Source organism: Dipodomys merriami, unplaced genomic scaffold (genome assembly GCF_024711535.1).
Source record: "Dipodomys merriami isolate MVZ:Mamm:240054 unplaced genomic scaffold, mDipMer1.0.p SCAF_323, whole genome shotgun sequence".
NCBI classification, from domain to species: Eukaryota; Metazoa; Chordata; class Mammalia; order Rodentia; family Heteromyidae; genus Dipodomys; species Dipodomys merriami.
Window position 1 is genome coordinate 1,020,192 of NW_027204749.1, and position 22,142 is coordinate 1,042,333.

The 22,142-nt window shown below is 39.0% G+C and overlaps 1 protein-coding gene across 1 annotated transcript in view; it reads right to left on the reverse strand.

The window, feature by feature from the left end:
• Positions 1–652: 652 nt before the first annotated feature.
• Positions 653–22,142, reverse strand: part of LOC138841624 (zinc finger protein 182-like) — a 58,626-nt gene continuing 37,136 nt past the window's right edge. The window contains exons 6-15 of the mRNA XM_070042400.1: positions 16,246–16,369; positions 15,012–15,101; positions 14,111–14,167; positions 13,949–14,068; positions 11,539–11,552; positions 11,052–11,175; positions 9,782–9,871; positions 8,713–8,837; positions 8,397–8,628; positions 653–714 (exon numbers count right to left, since the gene is read on the reverse strand). Coding sequence (XP_069898501.1) covers positions 653–714; positions 8,397–8,628; positions 8,713–8,837; positions 9,782–9,871; positions 11,052–11,175; positions 11,539–11,552; positions 13,949–14,068; positions 14,111–14,167; positions 15,012–15,101; positions 16,246–16,369 — 1,038 coding nt within the window. The remainder of the gene's footprint in view (positions 715–8,396; positions 8,629–8,712; positions 8,838–9,781; positions 9,872–11,051; positions 11,176–11,538; positions 11,553–13,948; positions 14,069–14,110; positions 14,168–15,011; positions 15,102–16,245; positions 16,370–22,142) is intronic.

Here is a 22,142-nt window from a genome sequence, read left to right on the forward strand (position 1 = left end):
GTGCAGATTTGCTTTAGTTTGCTTCTCATTTTTTAATTTGACCACAATGTTGCCTCACTTTTTTGGGATTCAATGACACCTAGGAGGTAAGTTCTCATGGATGGTAAAGGTTGCCTAGAATCTTGTCAGACATCACATTCACATAAATAACATTAGACTATCCTAATGAAGTTTTAATGGATTTGCTGAAAAAGTGTGGTCAAACATAATTTTGACTGCTGTACAGGACTGAGTGTGTTATAAGTAGTTCAATTAATCTCTGTAAAGACTCTTGGACTTCTTTGTGGTATTTGTCTTTCTTGAAACTTAGTCCGTATTTGATGGTATTTATAGAAATCTTTGTTTTTCCCTAAGTTATGTACAAGTGTAGAAATACTGGACAATATTTCTATGTAATTCTATATTCAGTTCTTTTTAGGACTTTTTGTCCCATCTTTGATAGTTTTACATACCAGAGAGAAATGCACCAAGTTCACATTGTTGTCACATCTTTCCTAGATTTTGTTAGACTTTGGAAGGATTTTCGTTGTTTTGTTTAAAACTATGGCCACACTAACATGTATGAAATGGTTATTTTATTGTACTTTTGATTGGAATTTTTCTCATGAGTATTGATACTACTTTTATATGTTAATCTTCACAATAAATTTTTTTAAGAATGCAAAAACAAGAGAAACACAGAGTAAGTTCTCCAGTGGATGTAGGTAGCAGTTGCTGCAGGGAGGGAGAGCAGACATGGTAAAGGAGAGGAATATGGTTTGATAAAAGTGTATTTGTGTATGTGTGTCTATGTGTGTGTTTGTGTGTGGTGTTTATCAATGAAACTTGCTGACATGGGGTTTTTTGTTTTCATTTGCTCATTTCATCTTGTTTTTGTTGGTCTTGTTTGACATTCCTGGGGCTAGAACTCAGGGCTTGAAAACTGTTTATGAATTTCATTATGATGAAGGCTACCACTCTACCATTTCAGCTACAACACCAGTGCTTCTAGAGGTATTTGGGGGCTGTTGTTGTTTATTAGGTACTGAGATATCAAAATTAGTGCTCCATGCATGCTAGGCAATCACTTTATCACTAACCCACATTGCCAGCCCCATCCACACTGTTTTAAGAAAGGAGACAGGGCTGTGAGTGTGGCTCAATGGTAGAGGGTTTGCCTTGCATACATGAGGCACTGGGTTCCACTCCTCAGCACCACATCAGCAGAAAATTCATTGTGACTTATCACCAATTAAATGCCAGAAAACTAGAAGTGACATTCTGGCTGGAAGTGGTAGCATGCCAGCTTTCAGTGAAAAGCATAGGGAATATACCAGGCCCTCCCTGAGTTTAAACCCCACAGCTAACAATTGAAAGAAAAAAGAAACAATCCCAAACAAACAAAAACCTAATTACTGGCTCATTGCCTTTGTTCTTCTACTTTTCTTTGTAGTTGTAACTGTATACTTCCTGTCATTCCATTTTCTACTTTCTTCCTTTCACTTGAGGGGTTGAACCTTCAGACTTTCACATGCAAAGTGGATACTACATACAAACCTATTCTTTCTTCTTTTAACACAAAAAGTCTGTTTATAGGACAGGGAAGGTAGCTAAGCGGTACAGTGCTAGTATCGCAGGAATGAGGAGCTGGGTTCTATTCCTCAGGTTCTCATACACAGAAAAAGCCAGAAATGGTGCTGTGGCTCAAGTGGTAGAGTTCTACCCTTGAGCAAATGCAGCTCAGGGACAGCACCTGACCCCTGGGTTCAAGCCTAAAGACCAGCAAAACAAAAAGTCCGCTCATTTAAATTAATCAATGCTTCCTCTGGAATTTAAAAGACAAACTTACAAGTGACATAAGTTCACTTCCAATAGTATTGCCCTCCTTTCCAGAGAGTTCAGGGACCGCACACAGAACTCTGCTGTCATTTATAAACTAGCTGTTGTACAACATTAAGCATCAACACATACATTTCTATTCTTATTATTTTGAACACAATGGGATTTGTAAGGGTTGGTAAAAATAAGTGAAGGAAACCCTTCCTTTCCACCTATTTGTTGTGATAATAATGGATCTATTTTGCTGTGCACTCAAGTCCCACACTTGTCATTGAAGTTCTCTCTGAACTACTTTTCAATTTCTTTTCTTCTTAGGGCACACACATTCACACACATCCTGAAGAATTTTTACTAGTTCATCTAACAATGTTTTATGACCAATTCTTCTAGTCCACAAGTAATTGTATCATCTACATAGGACAAGACTATTACATTAGGCCACTGACTTCTCTGACAGGTCCCTGTGTCAACAGTCAGCCCTGCAGGAAACACGTGTGCACCTTGGCCCATGCTGCAGGTGCCATGCTGTGCTGGTGGTGGACTGATGGGGAGCACATACCCTGCTCTGGGCTTCTCACTCCTGTCCCATGGGGCTTGCCAGGTTTGCCTATTGCATGAAGACTTTGGCACTGTACTCCTCTCCTCAGCTGGCTCCTTACCAAACTTTTCTTTCCTGTACCTTCCATTTTGAGTTCTGGCATAGACCATGAGCCCAACCAACTTCCACCACATCAGATGAAGTCTCCACATCAAACTTTTGGTAAAAAAAACATTTAAGTTAGAATGTACATATAAAGTTTTGGCTGGGTTTTTCTCAGATCCCATATACAAGTGAGGCAAAGATGGTTGGCTATGGATGCTCTAGGTAGTCATCTACTCAAAGTACTGAGACCTCTATAACAGAGACTTCATACAAGGGTGTAGGTCATCCAGAAAAATGAAAGATAATTTTAAAAGAAGTTCTCAATTCATTTAGCAAACAAAAATATGTACACTTAATATTAAGCTAATTATGAGAGGAAAAATGACCTAGAGCTGGACAAACATAAAGATATAAGTGCTCAAGGTAAAGCAAGGGGGCCTTGGGTGGTCCCTGAGGGTCTAGTGAAAATCCTATGATAGCCTTGTTCAGTACCCACTGTGCTCAGTATCCTAGCTTCTTTCCCTTCCAGTCACTCTGAGGTATATCATTCCAGGTTAACCTGAGGAAGAAACAAGGGTTCGCCTAACATCTTGTTCTCTCATTAGGGTTCATATAGCTAGGGAATTATAGGTTCTTGGTTAAATATTTAGATCTCTAGAGAGCAGACTCTTTGGGTCCTCAATTTGAGTCATATTAACTGCCCCTGCTGATGACATCAGAATTTTCTCTAAAATAAATATGAGTTTATTTGTATACTTTATCCAGTAACATTCACTGAATGGCTATTGAAAATAATCTAATTTAGAACTGAAATATTCATACAAAGGCAGAACTCTTAAAAAGCCTAATTTTGAAAAGAGTGACAGGATGAACCGTGTGGTAGGACTCTTGACATTTTGAAAACTTGTGTAACTTAACCCATTCTTAGTGATTATGTCTAGGGTGAATATGTACTCATCATGGATGACCACTTCTCTTCTGAGGACATAGCTTTTAGAATGAGCTGAAACTAAATATCCTGTCATTTGTCCCTGGGAGTGGCCTTGAAATAAAGTGCAATCAGAAAGTGAAAAACAACAAAAATGCTTAAACAGGTCTGAACAGCTCAGACTGAAAAGAGTTTTTCTCCTACATCTGTGTACACACAGCAAAAGACCACAGTCTTCTCGTTCAAATATATTAGTATTCTGGGACCTTAAATCATCACTACTTGATTCCTTCTTTTCTTATGATACTGTTTCAAGTATACTGAAATATTTGGCCACATTTTATATGTTGGGTTCTTTCTTTGAAGGTCTCATTGTCCTGCATAGTAACTTGAACCTCTGCAAGGACCTATGAACTAGTCAGAAACATAAAGATATGTGCATGTGAATTCACATGACAAAAGATAGCCAACTATTCATAACACTCTATCATTACCCTGGCTTATAAGATATTTCAAAATCAACTTCAATTGAGCACAATGACTATACCCTATGGAGGACTGTAGGCTTATACAAGAATGGTAACTTTTCTGCACAAGGGCCAAAAATCCATTTTACAAAATATCTTCCCTGGCTTTGGAGTGCTTTCTACTCAGGGCCTCGGTACTGTCCCTGGGCTTTGGTAACAAAGGGACAAAATTGTTGACAGTCTATCAACTTGATTTACAGCACTACTTGTAGGAAATATGATAATTGGCCATAACATTCTCACAGCAAATCTTACCTAGTTTGCCTTTCAATTGTGATCTTTAAACCTCATACTCTTGGGCAACTAAGAATTCTGATGTGAAGCACCTGTGCCCTGTTAGATCAGGAGATCTAAATTACTTGATCCAAGCAGGACTCATGGTGTCCACATAACAGGATGCAGGTCCTTTTGCAATCACTTGGTAAAGGACTGTTTACTTATCATTCTGTAATCCATATCCAAATTATTCCACTGAATATTTGGAAGAATGTATTGTTTACACAGATCATATTATTGGTCCTCAGGTTGAATTCAGGGCAAAAATTTGTGAGACTTCCTTTACCTTCTATACCAGATGCCCTTTTGTATCACTGATTTTTCACCTTAGGGTCTTGCTTCTCTGCCTGGGCCTTTCGACACACTAATTTTATAATTACCTTTCACGGGTAGCAGAAAAAGATAGGCACATATGACCAGAGCCATGCTTTTATTGGCTAAGATACCATTTTCATGAAGATTTTGCATGGGATGGCCTACTAATACTATCTAATTTCAGCTTCCTGAGTAGTTAGGATTCCACACATGAGGGAGTTTAATTGCTCATTTTTAATTGCTGGTCTTAAAATAAAAGGAGGAAAAAGTATTTTACCCATTCAGTGAGTATTAAGTCCCTTAAATTCTGAGTTCAAACAAAGTGTTGGCCAAATGAAAATAACAAAAATAATACAAAACATTAATAAAATGTTATCATCAGGCATACTTTAAATAAATATGTTGGTTCATAATTTGAGCTATATCACAGGCCTAGGTAGGACTCCAGTCTGTGAAACATCCCTTCTCAGAAAGCATTGTTTGTAAACATGAGAGAATGAGTGATTTCCAAATGGATGGTGTGTGTGTGTGTGTGTGTGTGTGTGTGTGTGTGTGTGTGTGTGTGGTACAAGTAGGAAGGCCAAAGGCACACACAAGTGCCTCCCAATCCCCCTATTTTTTGGGGGGGGGGTCCGGTCGTGGGGCCTGAACTCTGGGCCTGGGCGCTGTCTCTCAGCTCTTCAGCTCAAGGCTAGTGCTCTACCACTTGAGCCACAGCGCCACTTACGGCTTTTTTCTTTTTGCTTATGTGGTGCTGAGGAATCCAACCCTGGGTCTCAGGCATGCAAGGCAAGTGCTCTACCACTGAGCCACCTTCCCAGCCCAAAATTACATTAATTTTTTTTTGGTCGGTCATGGGGCTTTAACTCTGGGCCTGGGTGCTGTCCCTCAGCTCTTCAGCTCAAGGCAAGCGCTCTACCACTTGAACTACAGTGCCACATCCCCTATTTTTTTTTTTTTACTAGGCCTCTGTAGATAAGTAGAAGTGTTGGGCTGGGAAGTTAGTTCACTGTTAGAGCACTTGCCTTGCATGCATGAGGTCCTGGGATCAATTCCCCAGCACCACAAAAATGAAAAGAAAAAAAAAGCTGGAAGTGGCCCTGTGGCGCAAGTGGTAGAGTGCTAGCCTTGAGCTGAAGAGCTGAGGGACAGCACCCATGCCCAGAGTTCAGGCCACAAGACTGGACCTCCCCCTCCCCACACACACAAAAAAGCAGAAGGGTGAATAGTGTGAGGGAAGGGGTCAAGGGAGCAACTAGCTAAATCTTGCAATGTGAAGTCCACTGTCCTTATCTTATAAATAGAATCATAGACAGGATTTAAGGATTCTTTTTTTATTGTGAAAATACTGTAAAGAGGAGTTTTATTTTTGAAAAATTGAAATAAATACTGAAATTGTTGAAGCCACAGGAAGCCTGAGCTGAAGCACTGAAGGAAACCTCCTGCTCCCAGAGGTAGATTTCTTCAGAATAGCCCACAGAGATCATGCTTTGATTCCTAGCTTTTATAGAGGCCAAGATGAGAGAATCTCATCTTGAAGCCAGCTCCACCTGGCTTCAACTCAGTTCCTGAGTTCAACACCTGATATTGGAACAAAAACATTCCTTCATGAAAGTGTGAAAGTAGAGCTCTTCATGTAACCAAACTGCTCTGGACATATCTAGAATGATTGGCTTATATAGGATCTGGAGTCTTGGTCTTGGTTTACTAATTAAGCACTTTCTGATGTAACAGACATTTTTTCTAAATGCCTCCAAGATATCTTTAATTACATAACTATACAGTGGCATCTATCTTGGCTCTAGAAATTGTAATGTTTGGTCAACCTTTGTGTTTCTGTAAAAGAAGACAGTATATTTGTTGGAAGCCACATTATGGAAGATGGAATACTGGAGTCTATTACACAGCTAGCAGTCTGCAAGCAGCCTGTTGTAACAAAGACTTGCAGTCCACAAATACACTTAGACCACTTAGAAAGAGGACAGAAAGGAAAAAAGGAATAAAAACTACACCAAGAAACCAATCAGCACCAAGAGATTGATGAATTGGGACACTAGGATGACCAGAGACAAGCCAGGAGACAGGACACAGGATATGATCACAAGGACATGTGGCATGGCATCTGGTGCCACTGCTGGTGCAGCCTAAATAGGGCCTAAGCAGGAGGCAGGGCTACAGGAAATTCCAAGTCCCACAAACTGAACTAACAGATTGAGTAACATATCAGCCAAATGTCCATGCCTGCTTCCAGGGATCCAGCCACACCCATCATTTGGGAGGCAAGTGATGGATGGGGAATTTCCTTCCCCCTGCATGAAGACAAGATGCCAGACCCCACCATCTACCATGTGGCCAATAGGGCACCAGCCGCACCTGACCTCTGTGTGTGTGTGTGTGTGTGTGTGTGTGTGTGTGTGTGTGTGTGTGTGTGCGTGTGTGTGTGTTTCGTGTGTTCTGTGATGAACCCTGAGCTGTGTCTTGTAGTTGGAGGACTCCACATCTGCTATATCATAAGGTCTCTATCCTGTATTGGTTCTGTATTGCAATTTTAATTTTCTTACAGATCAAAGACTTTCCCATTTGGTACAATCCTAAGTTATTTCATTTGTGTGAATCAACTTATGTGTGTTAAGCTGTGACCTCCAGGTCTTTCCACACTGGTTGCATTCATAAGGTTTCTCTCCTTGTGTTCTGTGATGGATGTTGTGCCTTCCAGGTGAAAGAATTTCCATGCCTGCTACATACATTTCTCTCTGGTGGGTTTTTTTCTGATGGACAGAAAGAAGTATGTTCTGGATGAAAGACTTTCCACATAGGTTACATTCATAAAATTTCTCTCCTGTGTGTGCTCTCTGGTGGACAGTAACTTGTAGCTGTTGGCTGAAATACTTTCCACACATATGAGATTCATAAGGTTTCTTTCCTGTGTATTTTCTGATGGGCAGTAAGGTAGGACTTCTTGGTGAAAGACTTTCCACACATGTTACATTCATAAGGTTTCTTTCCTGTGTGTGTTCTCTGTTGGACAGTAAGGTTTGACTTCTTGGTGAAAGACTTTCCACACATGTTACATTACATTCATAAGGTTTCTCTCATGTGTTTTCTCTGGTGGACAGTAAAGTGTAGCTTCTGGGTGAAAGACTTTCCACACACGTTACATTCATAAGGTTTCTTTCCTGTGTGTGTTCTTTGGTGGACAGTAAGGTTTGACTTCCAGGTAAAAGACCTTACATTCATAAGGTTTCTTTCCTGTGTGTTGTCTGGTGGACAGTAAGATGTGCCTTCTGGGTGAAAGACTTTCCACACACGTTACATTCATAAGGTTTCTTTCCAGTGTGTGTTCTCTGGTGGACAGTAAGGTGTGCCTTCTGGGTGAAAGACTTTCCACACACGTTACATTCATAAGGTTTCTTTCCTGTGTGTGTTCTCTGGTGGACAGTAAGGTTTGACTTCTTGGTGAAAGAATTTCCACACATGTTACATTCATAAGGTTTCTCTCCTGTGTGTGTTCTCTGGTGTACAGTAAGGTCTGACTTCTTGGTGAAAGACTTTCCACACATGTTACATTCATATGGTTTCTTTCCTGTGTGTCTTCTCTGGTGGACAGTAAGCTCTGACTTCCGGATAAAAGACTTTCCACACATGTTACAGTCATAAGGTTTCTTTCCTGTGTGTCTTCTCTGGTGGTAAGTAAGGTGTGACTTCTGGGTGAAAGACTTAACACACACGTTACATTCATAAGTTCTCTTTCCTGTGTGTATTCTCTGATGGACAGTGAGAGTTGACTTCTGGGTGAAAGACTTAACACACATGTTACATTCAAAAGGTTTTTCTTTTGTGTGTGTTCTCTGGTGAACAGTAAGCTTTGATTTCTGGGTGATAGACTTACCACTCATGTTACATTCAAAAGGTTTCTCTCTAGTATGTGTTCTCTGGTGGATAGTAAGACATGCCTTTTTGGCGAAAGACTTCCCACACATGTTACGTTCATAAGTTTTCTCTTCTGTGTGTGTTCTCTGGTGGATAGTGAGGTTTGATTTCCAGGTGAAAGATTTTCCACAAATGTTACATTCATAAGGTTTCTTTCTTGTGTGCATTCTCTGGTGGAGAGTTAGGTTTGACTTCGAGGTAAAAGACATTTCACACATGTTACATTCAAAAAGATTCTAATTTTTGTGTCTTCTCTGGTGGACAGCAAGATATACCTTACTGGTGAAAATCTTTCCACACATTTTACTTTCATATGGTTTCTCTCCTGTGTATGTTCTCTGAGGGACAATAGGGTGTGTCTTCTCGGTGAAAGACCTTTTACATTGTTTATATTCTTCAACTACAGAAGAGAAATGAGGACTATATACAGCATACATCTTACCAGTTTCACTGAAAACACTCATGTTCTAACTCCCAGTGACCTTTTCTGTCCTCATTCCTAAGGAGTTCCCATTATTCTTAATCAGTTCTGACTTCTGTTTTGAGCTCAAATTAAAACTTCTTATAAGTCTCACTTTTTCCTCCCCTGGGTTACTATTCCTGACTGCTACTTCAGAGAGATATTTATTGTGACTTTCCTGACAGGTGTTAATCACATCTTCCATTTGTGGGACATCTAAAATGCATAACAGAAAAATAGACAAAAACATAAATGAGATCCATAAATTCCTTACTGTAAAGGTATCTTCTCACATTTTAAGTGTTACAAGATTTTCAAATATCAAAGCATTGTTTTAGGCAGAAAATAAAACTTTTCTCTGCAATATACTAACTATGAATGTAGTACTGACATTTTAAAATGGAAAATAATGTTTTTCTGTATTTCAGATTTTTCTATTATTTTCTAGGAAATATTTACTCAAATTATTCATCTACGTACTCTTAATGCTTCCATTCTGAATGTCACTCTATGCCCAGCACAACTCATAAGCTATTGTCCTGATGAGAGAATAGCAGCAATACCATTCTCCTATTTTCCTCCTACCTGCACAATACTAGTTTAAAAGAAAATGAGATCTTTTGTACATGTCCTATTGTCTTTTGCTCTTAAAGAATGACTTCTCTACAGACAAAGAGAGTTGCTAATATTAACTACACTGGCACACCAAATTCAGTTTGTCCCCAGTGAATTCTGGATTGACAATTCCTTGAGACAAAGGATTACCTAGTTCACTGCCATACATGACTCAGGGGCACTATGAATACTATCGTCTGTACAGCTGAAGATAAACAGATCAACTGGGCTCTGGACCCATCATTAGCATTGTAGATGCTTTAACTCACCTGTGAAATTCTTGTCCGAAGCTTCTCTTATCCATGGTTCTGAACCTTGTTCCAGCCTCACAATCAATTCTGGTTTAGATACACAGTGCCCTGTGAATAAGAAATAGTACAGAACGATTTATCTTGGCTGGGTCATCATTAACGTAAGGTCGCAGACATCCTGTTCACAAGGTTGCTCCTAAATGTGGTTCCTCAATTGTTTTTGTGGGGACAGTCTGGTTGTGGGACCTGAACTCTGGTCCTGGGCGCTGTCCAGCAGATCTTCAGCTCAAGGCTAACACTGTATCACATGAGCCACAATGCCAATTCCGGCTTTTATTTTCTGCTTATGTGCTGCTGAAGAATCGAACACAGGGCCTCATGCAGGGAAGGCAATTCCTCTACCACTGAGTCAACTTCCAAGCCCATGGTTTCTCAATTCTTAACTGCTCCATTGTGGAGTTGCATCCAGCTTTGGGTTTATTTTGCCAAATGTGTGGCTTGAACTCAGCTCTTTTGCTAAAAGCTAGCATTCTACTAGTTTGAGTCTTCACTACATTTCGAGTTTTTGAATGGTTAATTGGAGATAAGAGTCTCATGGTCAATTTTTTACAGCTGCTGATTTCAAATTGAAACCTTCAGATGTCACCTCCGGAGTATCTAGGATTTGTAGCTTGAAGCACTAACCCCTGTATCAGGTTTGGTTTACAAATACACACTTTCACCTACTGATTTCCAGAGCATACTGTCAGTAGTAATGTACGTTCTAGACTGCAGATCCACCTATAATAATTACCCAAGTCTGGCAAGTCAGTCTCCTATTAGTGGATCATAGCTTAGAACTTTTGTCCGACTACTGATTTGCCTTCTTAAAAAATGAGAATAAAATTAGCTCTTGTGTTAGATATAATAAAGTTGAAGATTCCCTTAGAAAAAAATGACACTTCCTATGACTCCTAATCTTTTTTTTTTTTTTTGAAAATGTAATGGTCCAAAGGCTTACACCTGTAATCCTACATTTAGGAGGTGAGATCAGAAGAGGCAGGCTTGAAACCAACCTGGGCACGGAAATACAGAATATACCCCAAAACAAAAGCCAAAATAGAATTGTGGCTCAAGCACTAGTGTGAAAGACAAACAGCACCAAGCTCTCAGACTCAAATTTGACTGGCTTTTATACTAGCAGTTTTTTACCTGGGAATGGACTGGAATCTTCTCCCTAAATAACATAGTCTAATGTCTACTAAAATAAAAGCACTTGATCTTCCAAGTAAAAATAACCTTTGCTCACCCAAGGACATGAGGTTGCTATAAGTCTCCAGCATTACATCTCTATGAAGGGTCCTCTGACCAGGATCCAGATCCTGCCACTCCCTCCAGGTGAAGTTCACAGCCACATCATCAAATGATAAATTCTGTAATGGCACATTTCCATCAAGAAATTAGACCTGGCTTATGAGAATTCCAACCTGGAATTTCATTATGCTGCAGGTATGCTTCTGTCTTACTTAAAATGTTTGCAGCTAGCTTTGTTATCTATTCACTGGGAGAATTAAATACCAAACTAGAAATATTTGACAATACATAAACCTGGTCATTGAAATACACAGATTTGCAGGGCGCTGGTGGCTTATACCTGTAATCCTAGCTATTCAGGAGGCTGAGGTCTGAGGATCAAGGTTCAAGACCAGCCCAGGCAGGAAAGTCCATGAGACACTTATCTCCAATAAACCACCAGAAAATGAAAGTAGCACTGTCACTCAAGTGGTAGCACTCACCTTGACCTGAAGAGCTGAGGGAAAATAAACAGACCCAGAATTCAAGCCCCAAGAGAAATAAAAAATTACAGTTTCCATAATGCATGCAATCACATTTCTGCTGCTAGCAGTAGAGACAAGATAAAAACTCTAAGGAAACAATAATCTGGCATGATAACATTAAGTCTAAGGAGGTGTCTGAAAAATTATATTATCATATCTGATAAAATTTCAGTACATACCATGGTAAAAATGAATTAAACCAATATTTTTCCTCATTTACACATACTGCTTCACTATAAATCCTATTTAGACCTTCTATTAATAAGTACTCTCAAAAGCAAGCACCACACATTCAGAATATCACATGGAATACAGAACATAGAGCATTGCTAGATCTATGAAAAGCAGTGTCCACATGAATGTTCAAAAAACAGTAACAGTACTCCAGAAAATAACTAATGATTGATTGGGCCCTTATAAGATTTAATTGTGGCTCTGATTGTACTATTAATATAGATACTTCATTTTTGCATGTTATCAATGGTAATCTTCCCAATGTGCACTCAAGGAACTATGCTAGCTTTCTGGCGCATAGGGACAAAGTGCCAGAGAGCCTTTGGAACCCTGGTTTCCTGTACGTCTATCTGTTTGTGTTTTTGTGTTTCTCTAATTTTCTTTGTTTCTGGAATCCTGTAGAACTCTCTAGGCAATAATTTTCCTATACTACAGGTAAAAAAAAATGTCAATCCTAAGAGCCATGTCAGCAACTTAAAGCTGATCACTAAGAAAATCTTGTTCCAGATAGATCATTTCAAGAAAAGAAACAACTGAGACACATATGGAGGAAAGAGGGAATGAGAAAAGAAAAAAATGATAGAAAGATAGATACAAAGTGAGAGAAAGAGAAAAATAACCAACACTAGTGAGTAGAAAATCAAAAATATAGAGAGAAAATAGAGGAAAGAAATCTCGTGAGAATACTTTAGAAAACAAACAGGAATTTGTAGAAAGACCATACAGCTTAGCAACAAATACAGGTGAAGTTTCAAGTAAGACCAAGACCATGAAGTGGTCCAAGAACTATATATGGAAAGTAATTTAAGTACATATAGGTTAATCATTCCTTAAGAACACACGAAGGTGTGCATCACCACACTATTTCAGCAATTCCAAGAAAATTTCATTGAGATAGTTTAATGTTACTCATGAGGAAGTGATCTGGTGGCAATCTATCCTTCACCTTCCATGAGAACTAACCTGTTTGGTGTCATTACATCAAATAACAGGTATGACTACATTTTATGACAAGTTGAAACCTAGACATTCTGAAGCCAATCTGAATTCAACTTAGAAACAATATCACCATTTAATGTGCTAATCCTAGAAGCAATCTTTATCTGCTAATTTATAAGCCTTTTTTATCTAATTTATTAATATGCTCCTGAGGCTGAATCTGTGTGGTTGGTATTGTTTTTAATTCTTGGACATCTTTAGGTTCATATAATGGAATGGAAAACAAATGAAAAATAATAAAACAACTCACCAGAGATCCATTCATTCTGTCTTGCTGCTGACAATGAGCAGAAGATTCTGGAAGCATGGCTGGGATTTAAGGGAAATGATGCATTCAGAAATGAATCTGTGAGATTTTGGGCCCAGAATTTCCTCTGGCAAACATGATACATGGACTGGAAAACCGTAAATCCTTCTTTTTTTAATTTTTATTTATTTTTTATTGTGAAAACGTAAAGCCTTCTTATAAGCGAAGAATTTTTAATGTCTTAGGCAGAGTGTTAAACTGTCTAATAAATACAAATCCAGCCCATTTCCTGATAGATAGATATTATTAAACCTACTAATTTATATATTTATGTACACACTAAATTGGAAAAAATGAATGTTCCCACTGAAATTATTGAATAATTGAGAGCAAAAACATATATTTCCACTAAAAGTCATTCCTTATTACTGAATATACTTCAGGATGTATGAACTGCTTTTTTTTCCTTTTTTTTTTTTTTTTTGACAGTCCTGGTTCCTGAACTCTGGGCCTGGGTGCTGTCCCTCAGCTCTTCAGCTCAAGGCTAGTGCTCTACCACTTGAGCCACAGCACCACTTCCAGCCTTTTCTGATTATGTGGTGCTGAGGAATCGAGCCCAGGGCCTCATGCATGCAAGGCAAGCACTCTATCACTAAGCCAACTTTCCAGCCCATGAACTGCTTTTTTAATGCAAAAGTATGCTAGGCATCCATTGTATTTTGTGTTCTACCTCATTCATTTACATATTTAAACACCATGGAAAGCATGTATGATGTAACTCAGTAATTTTCACCCAAAGTTAGATAGAAAAATGTATATAGAATATATTTCTGCCGGGCGCTGGTGGCTCATGCCTGTAATCCTGGTGGACAGTAAGATATGCCTTACAGGTGAAAATCTTTTCACACATTTTATATTCATAAGGATTCTCTCCTGTTTGTGTTCTCTGAGGGAGAATAAGGTGTGTCTTCTCGGTGAAAGACCTTCCACACTGTTTATATTCTTCAACTACAGAAGACACATGAGGTCTATATGCAGCACATATCTTACCAGGTTCACTGAAAGCATCCATGTTCTGACTCCCAGTGAGCTTTTCTATCCTCATCCCTAAGGAATTCCCATTATTCTTAATCAGTTCTGACTTCTGTTTTGAGCTTAAATTAAAACTTCTTTTAAGTCTCACTTTTTTCCTCCACTGGGTTACTATTCATGATTGTTACTTCAGATAGATATTCATTGTGATTTTCCTGACAGGTGCTAATCACATCCTCCATTTCTTGGACATGTTAAATGAATAATAGAAAAATAGACAAAAACATAAATGAGATCCATAAATTCCTTAATGTAAAGATATTTCCTCACATTCTGTTACAAGATTTTCAAATAATAAAGCATTGTTTTATGCAGAATATATACTTTTCTACACAATGTAGTAATTAAGAAAGTAGTACTGCCATTTTACAATAGAAAACAATGTTTTCTGTTTTTCAGATTTTTCTATTTTTATCCAAGAAATATTTACTCAAATTATTCATGTATGTACTCTTAATGCTTCAATTCTGAATCTCACTCTATGCCCAGCACCACTGACAAGAAATTGTCCTGATCAGAGGATAGCAGCCCTAGCATACTCCTATTTTCCTCCCACCTGCATCATACTAGTTTAAAGGAAAATGAGATCACCTTTTCTACATTTCTCATTGTGTTTCTTTCTTCAAGAATGACTTCTCTAAAGACAAGAGAATTGCTAACATTAACTACACTGGCATACCAAATTCAGTTTGTCTCCACGTGAATTCTGGATTGACAATTCCTTGAGACAAAGGATCACTTACTTCTCTGCCATACATGACTCAGCAGCACTAGGAATACTATTGCTCTGTACAGCTCAAGTTAAACAGACCAACTGGGCTCTGGACCCATCATTACCATTCAAGATGCTTTAACTCACCTGTGAAATTCTCTTCTGAGCCTTCTCTTATCCATGGTTCTGCACCTTGCTCCAGCTTGACAATCAGTTTAGGCTTAGGAACAGAGAGCCCTGTGATTAAGAAATAGTGGAGAACTATTGCTCTTGCTGGGTCATCATTAATGTAAGGTCGCAGACATCCTGTTTCCAAGGTTGCTACTAAATCTTATTTCTCAATTGTTTTTTTTTGTGGGGGGGGGGGTGTGTTGGGAGTCAAAAGTTAAGTCTCTCAACATAATAGGCTTAACTATCTCACTGGAATCTCTTGAGGCTGAGTTTACAGATCCCACCTTTTCACCCCGCCCTAAGTAAACACCCTGCAGCTACTAACAACCACCTTTTCACCTTGCCCTAAGCAAACACCCTGAAGCTGCATCGGCCAAGGAAAAAGCTTACTTATTCCAAGCATATAAATACCCTTGTGTGAAAAATAAAAATTGGCAGCTTGTTCAGAATTCCTGTCTTGGTGTCATTCTACCACTTGAGCCACAGCATCACTTCCAGCTTTTTTTTCTGCTTATGTGGTACTGAGGAATCAAAGCACAGGGCCTCAAGCATGCAAGGCAAGCGCTCTACCACTGAGCCACCTTCCCAGCCCATGGTTTCTCAATTCTTAACAGCCCAATTGTGGAGTTTCCCCAACTTTGGTTTATTGTGCCAATTGTGTGGCTTGAACTCAGCTCTTTTGCTCAAAGATAGCATTGTACTAGTTTGAATCTTAGCTACATTTCTAGTTTTTGAATGGTTAATTGAAGATAAGAGTCTCATGGTCATTTTTCTACAGTTGCTGGCTTCAAACCAAAATCTTCAGATTTCAGCCTCCAGAGTATCTAGAATTCAAAGCTTGAAGCACTAAACTCTATATCGGGTTTGGCGTACAAATACACACTTTCAACTACTGATTTCCACATCATAATCAGTAGTAATGTATATTCTATCTAGACTGCAGATCCACCTCAATAATCATTCCAAGTCTGGGAAGTCAGTCTCGTATTAGTGGAACACAGTTTAGGATTTTTTTCCAACTACTGATTTGCTTTCTTAAATAGTGAGAATAAAATTAGCTCTTGAGTTACATATAATCAAGTTGAAGTTTCCCTTAGAAAGAAATGAAACTTCCCATGGACTGGAATCTTATCTCTAAATAACCTAAACAGTCTAATGTCTAATAAAATAAAAACACTTGATCTTCCAAGTAAAAATGACCTTTGCTCACCCAAGGACATGAGGTTGCTATAGGTCTCCAGCATCACATCTCTATGAAGGGTCCTCTGACCAGGATCCAGATCCTGCCACTCCTTCCAGGTGAAGTACACAGCCACATCATCAAATGATAAATTCTGTAATGGCACATGTCCATCAAGAAATCAGACCTGGGTTATGAGAACTCCAATCTGGAATTTCATTATGCTGCAGGTATGCTTTTGTCTTACATAAAATGTTTGCAGCTTGCTGTGTTATCTATTCACTGGGAGAATTAAATAGCAAATTAGAAATATTTGACAATATATAAACCTGGTCATTAAAATACACAGATTTGTAGGGTGCTGGTGGCTTATGCGTGTAATCCATGCTACTCAGGAGGCTAAGTTCTGAGGTTCATGGTTCAAGGCCAGTGCAGGCAGGAAAGTCCATGAGACACTTATCTCCAATAAACCACCAGAAAACTGAAATTAGCACTGTAACTCAATGGGTAGAGCACTGACCTTGACCCGAAGAGCTGATTGACAACAGCCAGGCCCAGAATTGAAGCCCAAGACCAATAAAAAATTACAGTTTCCTTAATGCATGCAAACACATTTCTGCTGCTAGCAATAGAGACAAGGTAAAAATTCTACGGACAGCTGGGAAGGTGCTCAGTGGTAGAGCACTTCCCTTGCATGCATGAGGCCCTGGGTTCTACTCCTCAGCACCACATAAGCAAAAAGAAAAGAGCCAGAAGTGGTGCTATGGCACAGGTGGTAGAGCAATAGCCTTGAGCTGAAGAGTTGAGGGACAGCGCCCAGGCCCAGAGTTCAGCCCCAGGACCAGACCCCCCGCCAAAAAAAAAAAAATTCTAAGGAGACAATAATCTGTCATGACAACAATAAGCCTAAGGTGGTATCTTAAAAATTATATTATCATTTTTTGATAAAATTTTAGTACATATCAGGGTAACAATGAATTACACAAATATTTTTCCTGCATTTACATGTACTACATGACCATACATTCTATTTAGATCTTCTATTAACAAGTACTATAATAAGCAAACAGAACATATTCAGAATATCACATGGAATACAGAACATAGAACATGACCAGATCTATGAAAAGCACTGTCCACATGAATGTTAAAAAACAGTAGCAGTACTGCAGAAAGAAGCTAATGATTTTTTGGGCCCTTATAAGATTTGATTTAGTTCCCATATAAAAATATCCTAGGTTGGGCTCAGTGGTAGAGCGCTTGCCTTGAATGCCTGAGGCCCTGGGTTTGATTCCTCAGCACCACATAAGAAAAAAGAAAAAGCCTGAAGTGGCGCTGTGACTCAAGTGGTAGAGTGCTAGCCTTGAGCTGAAGAGCTGAGGGACAGCTCCCAGGCCCAGAGTTCAGACCCCACGACTGGATCCCCCCCCCCCAAAAAAAAGAAAAAATATCCTAGGTTAACCATGTTTGGTTTAAATACTAAATATTGAAATGTGGTCATAGATACCCTGATATTTCCTTCCTACATAAAAAAGAACTGCTACCATGAAGTTTTGTAAAGTTTGCCTACATTCTACAATACAAAATATAGGTAGGAGGGGAATAAAATGTTCCTTGACAAGATTTTCATTTTAATAGGCCTTCGTGGAAGGTGGAGGCAAATTTATGCAGGGTCAAGGAACACTCAAGATGACAAAAATGATAAATATGACCAAATGATCAAATGTGGCACATATTCCTGAGTCATTTCAACAGTAGATCGTTAAGGATATATTTCAACTTTTGTTAGTTAATAGTGAAATTCCTCAGAGATCAAAATAAATTCTGGAGCAAACATCTGTGAGATTTTGCAACAAGTGATATTTCTAATAGAGAAGACCTCATCACAGTATTATTTTTTTTTTTATCAAAAGTACTTCAAATCTTAAACTGGCAGTAAATTAAAATATTCAAAAATAGTGGAAAGGAAAAACAAAACTGAATACCACATCAAATGAAGTTAGACCAAAGATAACAGAAGCAGGAGAAATCAGATTTTCTTGTAGAGTATCAATTGGGGGAAGGAATTACTTTTCTGTATGGAACTCTGAAGTTGAGCTGAGGGGGAAAAGGATGGAGAGGTTGGAATTCCAGCCTCACAGTACTGAGAGCACTGAGAGCTGGCTGCAGAAGGCTTAAAAGAGAATTCTGGAGAGGGTTCAGAAACTGGAGTGCAGGCCTTTTCCTTAGTTTTGGAAAGATAGCAGCTGAAACTGAGGTGCTGTTGACCTTGAGGGCTAGGTAAGGTGAACGTCATGTCTGCATTTTCTCTGGGTACCAGTCTCTGTCTCAGGAGAAAAAGGAAATATGTTTCCCCCACAACCGGTTGTGGCTCTGATTGTAATATTAATATAGATACTTCATTTTTACATGTTATCAATAGTAATCTTCCCTATGTGCACTCAAGGAAATATTCTTGCTTGCTGGCACCCAGGGACCAAGTGCCAGAGAGCCTTCAAAACCCTAATTTCCCCTAAGTCTATCTGTTTATGTTTTTGTGTTTCTCTAATTGTCTTTGGTTCTGGAATCCTGTAGAACTCTCTAGGAAACAATTTTCCTAAACAATGAGTAAGAAAAATGCTAATCATAAGAGCCATGTCAGCAAAGTAAAACTGATTACTAAGAAAAACTAGCTCCCAGATAGATCATTTGAAGAAAAGAAACAACTGAGACATATATGGAGGAAAGATGGAATGCAAAAAGTAAAAAAAAAAATGATTCAAAGATAGATACAAAGAGTGAGGAAGAGAAAAATAACCAACACTAGTGAGTAGAAAATCAAGAATGGAGGGAGAATATAGAGGAAAGGAATCTTGTGAGGATACTTTAGAAAACAGGGTTTTGTAGGACGACCATAAAGTTTAGCAACAAATATAGTTTCAAGTAAGACCAAGACCATGAAGTAGCTCAAAAAGTAGATATGGAGATTAATTTAAGGACATATAGGTTAATCATTCCTTAAGAACACATGAAGTTCTGTGTGACCAGACTATTTCAGCAATTCCAGGAAAATGTCATTGAATTAGTTTAATGTTACTCATGAGGATGTGATCTGGTTGCAATCTATCCTTCACCTTTCATGAGATATAACCTCCTTGGTGTCATTACATCACATAACAAGTGTGAATCAACTTTATGACAACACAAAACATAGACATTCTGAAACAAATATGCATTCAACTTAGAAAGAATATAACCATTTAATCTGCTAAATCTACAAGCCATCTTTATCTGATTTAAGAATATGTTCCTGAGGCTGAATCTGTGTGGCTGGTATTGTTTTCAATTTTTTTTTTTTTGGGTGGGGGGTCCAGTCGAAGGGCCTCAACTCTGGGCCTGGGCGCTGTCCCCCAGCTCTTCAGCTCAAGGCTAGCAATCTACCACTTGAGCCACAACTTCCGGCTTTTTTCTTTTTCCTTATGTGGTGCTGAGGAATGGAACCCAGGTTCTCATGCATGCAAGGCAAGCGCTCTACCACTGAGCCACCTTCCCACCCCCTTGTTTTTTAATTCTTGAACATCTTTAGGTTTATATAATGGAATGGAAAACAAATGAGAAATAAAAACTGAAAAAAAAACTCACCAGAGATCCTTTCATTCTTTCTTGCTGCTGACAATGAACAGAAGATTCTGGAAGGATGGCTGAGATATAAGGCAAATGACATATTCACAAAAGAATCTGTATTTTGCCCCAGAATTTCCTCTTGCAAACATGATACATGGTCTGGAAAAGCATAAAGCTTTCTAATAAGTGAAGAATCTTTAATGTCTCAAGAACATTAATTTCTCCTATAAACACAAATCCAGCCCATTTCCTGATACATAGATATCATTAAAGCAACTAATTTCCATGTTTATATACTCACTAAATTTGTAAAAATGAAAGTTCCCCCCAAAAATGAATAATTGAAAGCAAAAACATATCACATTTGCACTAAAAGTAGTTATTACTGAATGTACTTCAGGATGTATGAATTGCTTTCTTTTAATACAAAGGTATCCTAGGAATCCATTGGAATTTATGTGCTACCTCATTGATGTACATATTTAAACTCCATGGAATGCATGTCTGATGTAACTCAGTAGTTTTTGTCAAATGTTATAAAGGAAAATATATACAGAACATATTTCTGGTGTGATCTTATTTCAATAATGATTGTCAAATGGCAAATTTCACTGTACCCATTGCACACCTATGCAATGACTTGTAATTTGACATTTAGCATGCTTTGGCCACAGGAACATGAGTAAAGATGATGTAAACCCTGGTTTGAGAAGTTCCTACTGGTCACTTTCCTAAACAGTCATGGGAAGAACCTTGGCCCTCCTACTGGAGATACAGGGCTAAAAAAATGTACAGCATAAAATACACAATATAGGAGTGACACAACTGATGATAGGCAACATCTACAAAGCATACAACCTTGAGAAGACATATTACCCCAAGGTTTCTTCTGGGATTTTTCTTATAAGACCAAAGGTCCCTGACCAACCTGAACTACCAGGCACAACCAACTGATTAGAGCTAGCATTAGCAAATCCACAGACGGCATATTTAAGAGAAGTTTCAATGATTACATACTAGAAGTCTTAGTGGAAACAGGCTGCATAAATTAGCGAGAAGATTAGGGATTTGTACATAAATAAATACTTTCAGTCAAAATCCTTGCCCAACCATCCCAAACCACTGCCTCACGTACCCTGTGATAACTACGCTCTGGTTTATTCCTCAATCCATCACATCACAACTCCAAGAAATTAGTTTAAATGTTTCAACAGCAAAAAGTGATTGAGAGTGGTGTAGGAAAGAGTACCAGGTGAATCTGGTACTCAGGGAAGTGGCAACAATTTTTGTATAAGGCAAGAGAAGCTAGCAACATCTTCCCCTTCCTGTGCTTTACTGCTTCTGCGCTATATGGCTTCCCAGAATTCACAAGGTCTGTTCATTTAGGATGGAGATTCCTTTTCATAGGGTGCTCTGCTTCAAACATTGCTAGGCTTCATTCCTAAAAATACAGGCCCAGTACTCACTACTCCAATATCCCATGTACAACTGTCTCTAGAAACAGGATTGTGTACAAACGCTTGGGAACTCAAGCCGGGAAAATAAAAACTCAAGCCAAATAGATTAAAACATTTCTAAGAGAAACAATACAGAAGCCCCAAATACAACTGCAGTGTAAGAGGACTCAGGCAGGCACACACCTCACAATTTCACTAGAATTCTTCCTGTACTCCTCTTACACCTGGGCAAAGCAAATAAAGTCACATGAGTTAATAGAAGAATCCCTTGGTCTTGGAGTACAAATGCACAGCTCTTGGGCTCTCCTAGTCTGGACAATCACCCAGCTTGCTCTGAGACATTTGGGAATCAGGCTCTTGCATCTGAAGACCCAGAGGCTAATGGCAGCACAAACTCCTGAACCTCAAGCAAATTATCAACCCCAGACTGGAGAAAAGCATGGAGAGGGAAGTAGGCGCTTTGGCTCAAGTGTAAAGCTCTCCCTCTGAGCTGAGGAGCTCAGGAATGCTGCTTGCAGGCCCAGAGTTCACGCCCCACCAAACAAACAGAAACAGAAAAAGAAACAGAAACCCATGGAGGGGAGACTACGGCAGCAATTGCACAGTTCCTACCTGACATCAGCTCCAAAGCCTGAGATTCCCTCAAGTTACAGCTCCCAAGCTCCACTGCACAGAGCTGGGCGCCGGACTCCTGGCTCCTAAGGCCAAACTATACTTCAGGGCACTTCCAGCGACAAGGCAAAAAAAAGAATCATGAAGAGGCAGACTTAAAAGGCCTATGGTGGGTGGGGAGACGCATGCGCAAAAGCATCTTCTGCCCCACCTCCACCCTCCGGAAAACAAAAACAAACCAGGACTTTCAAAGAA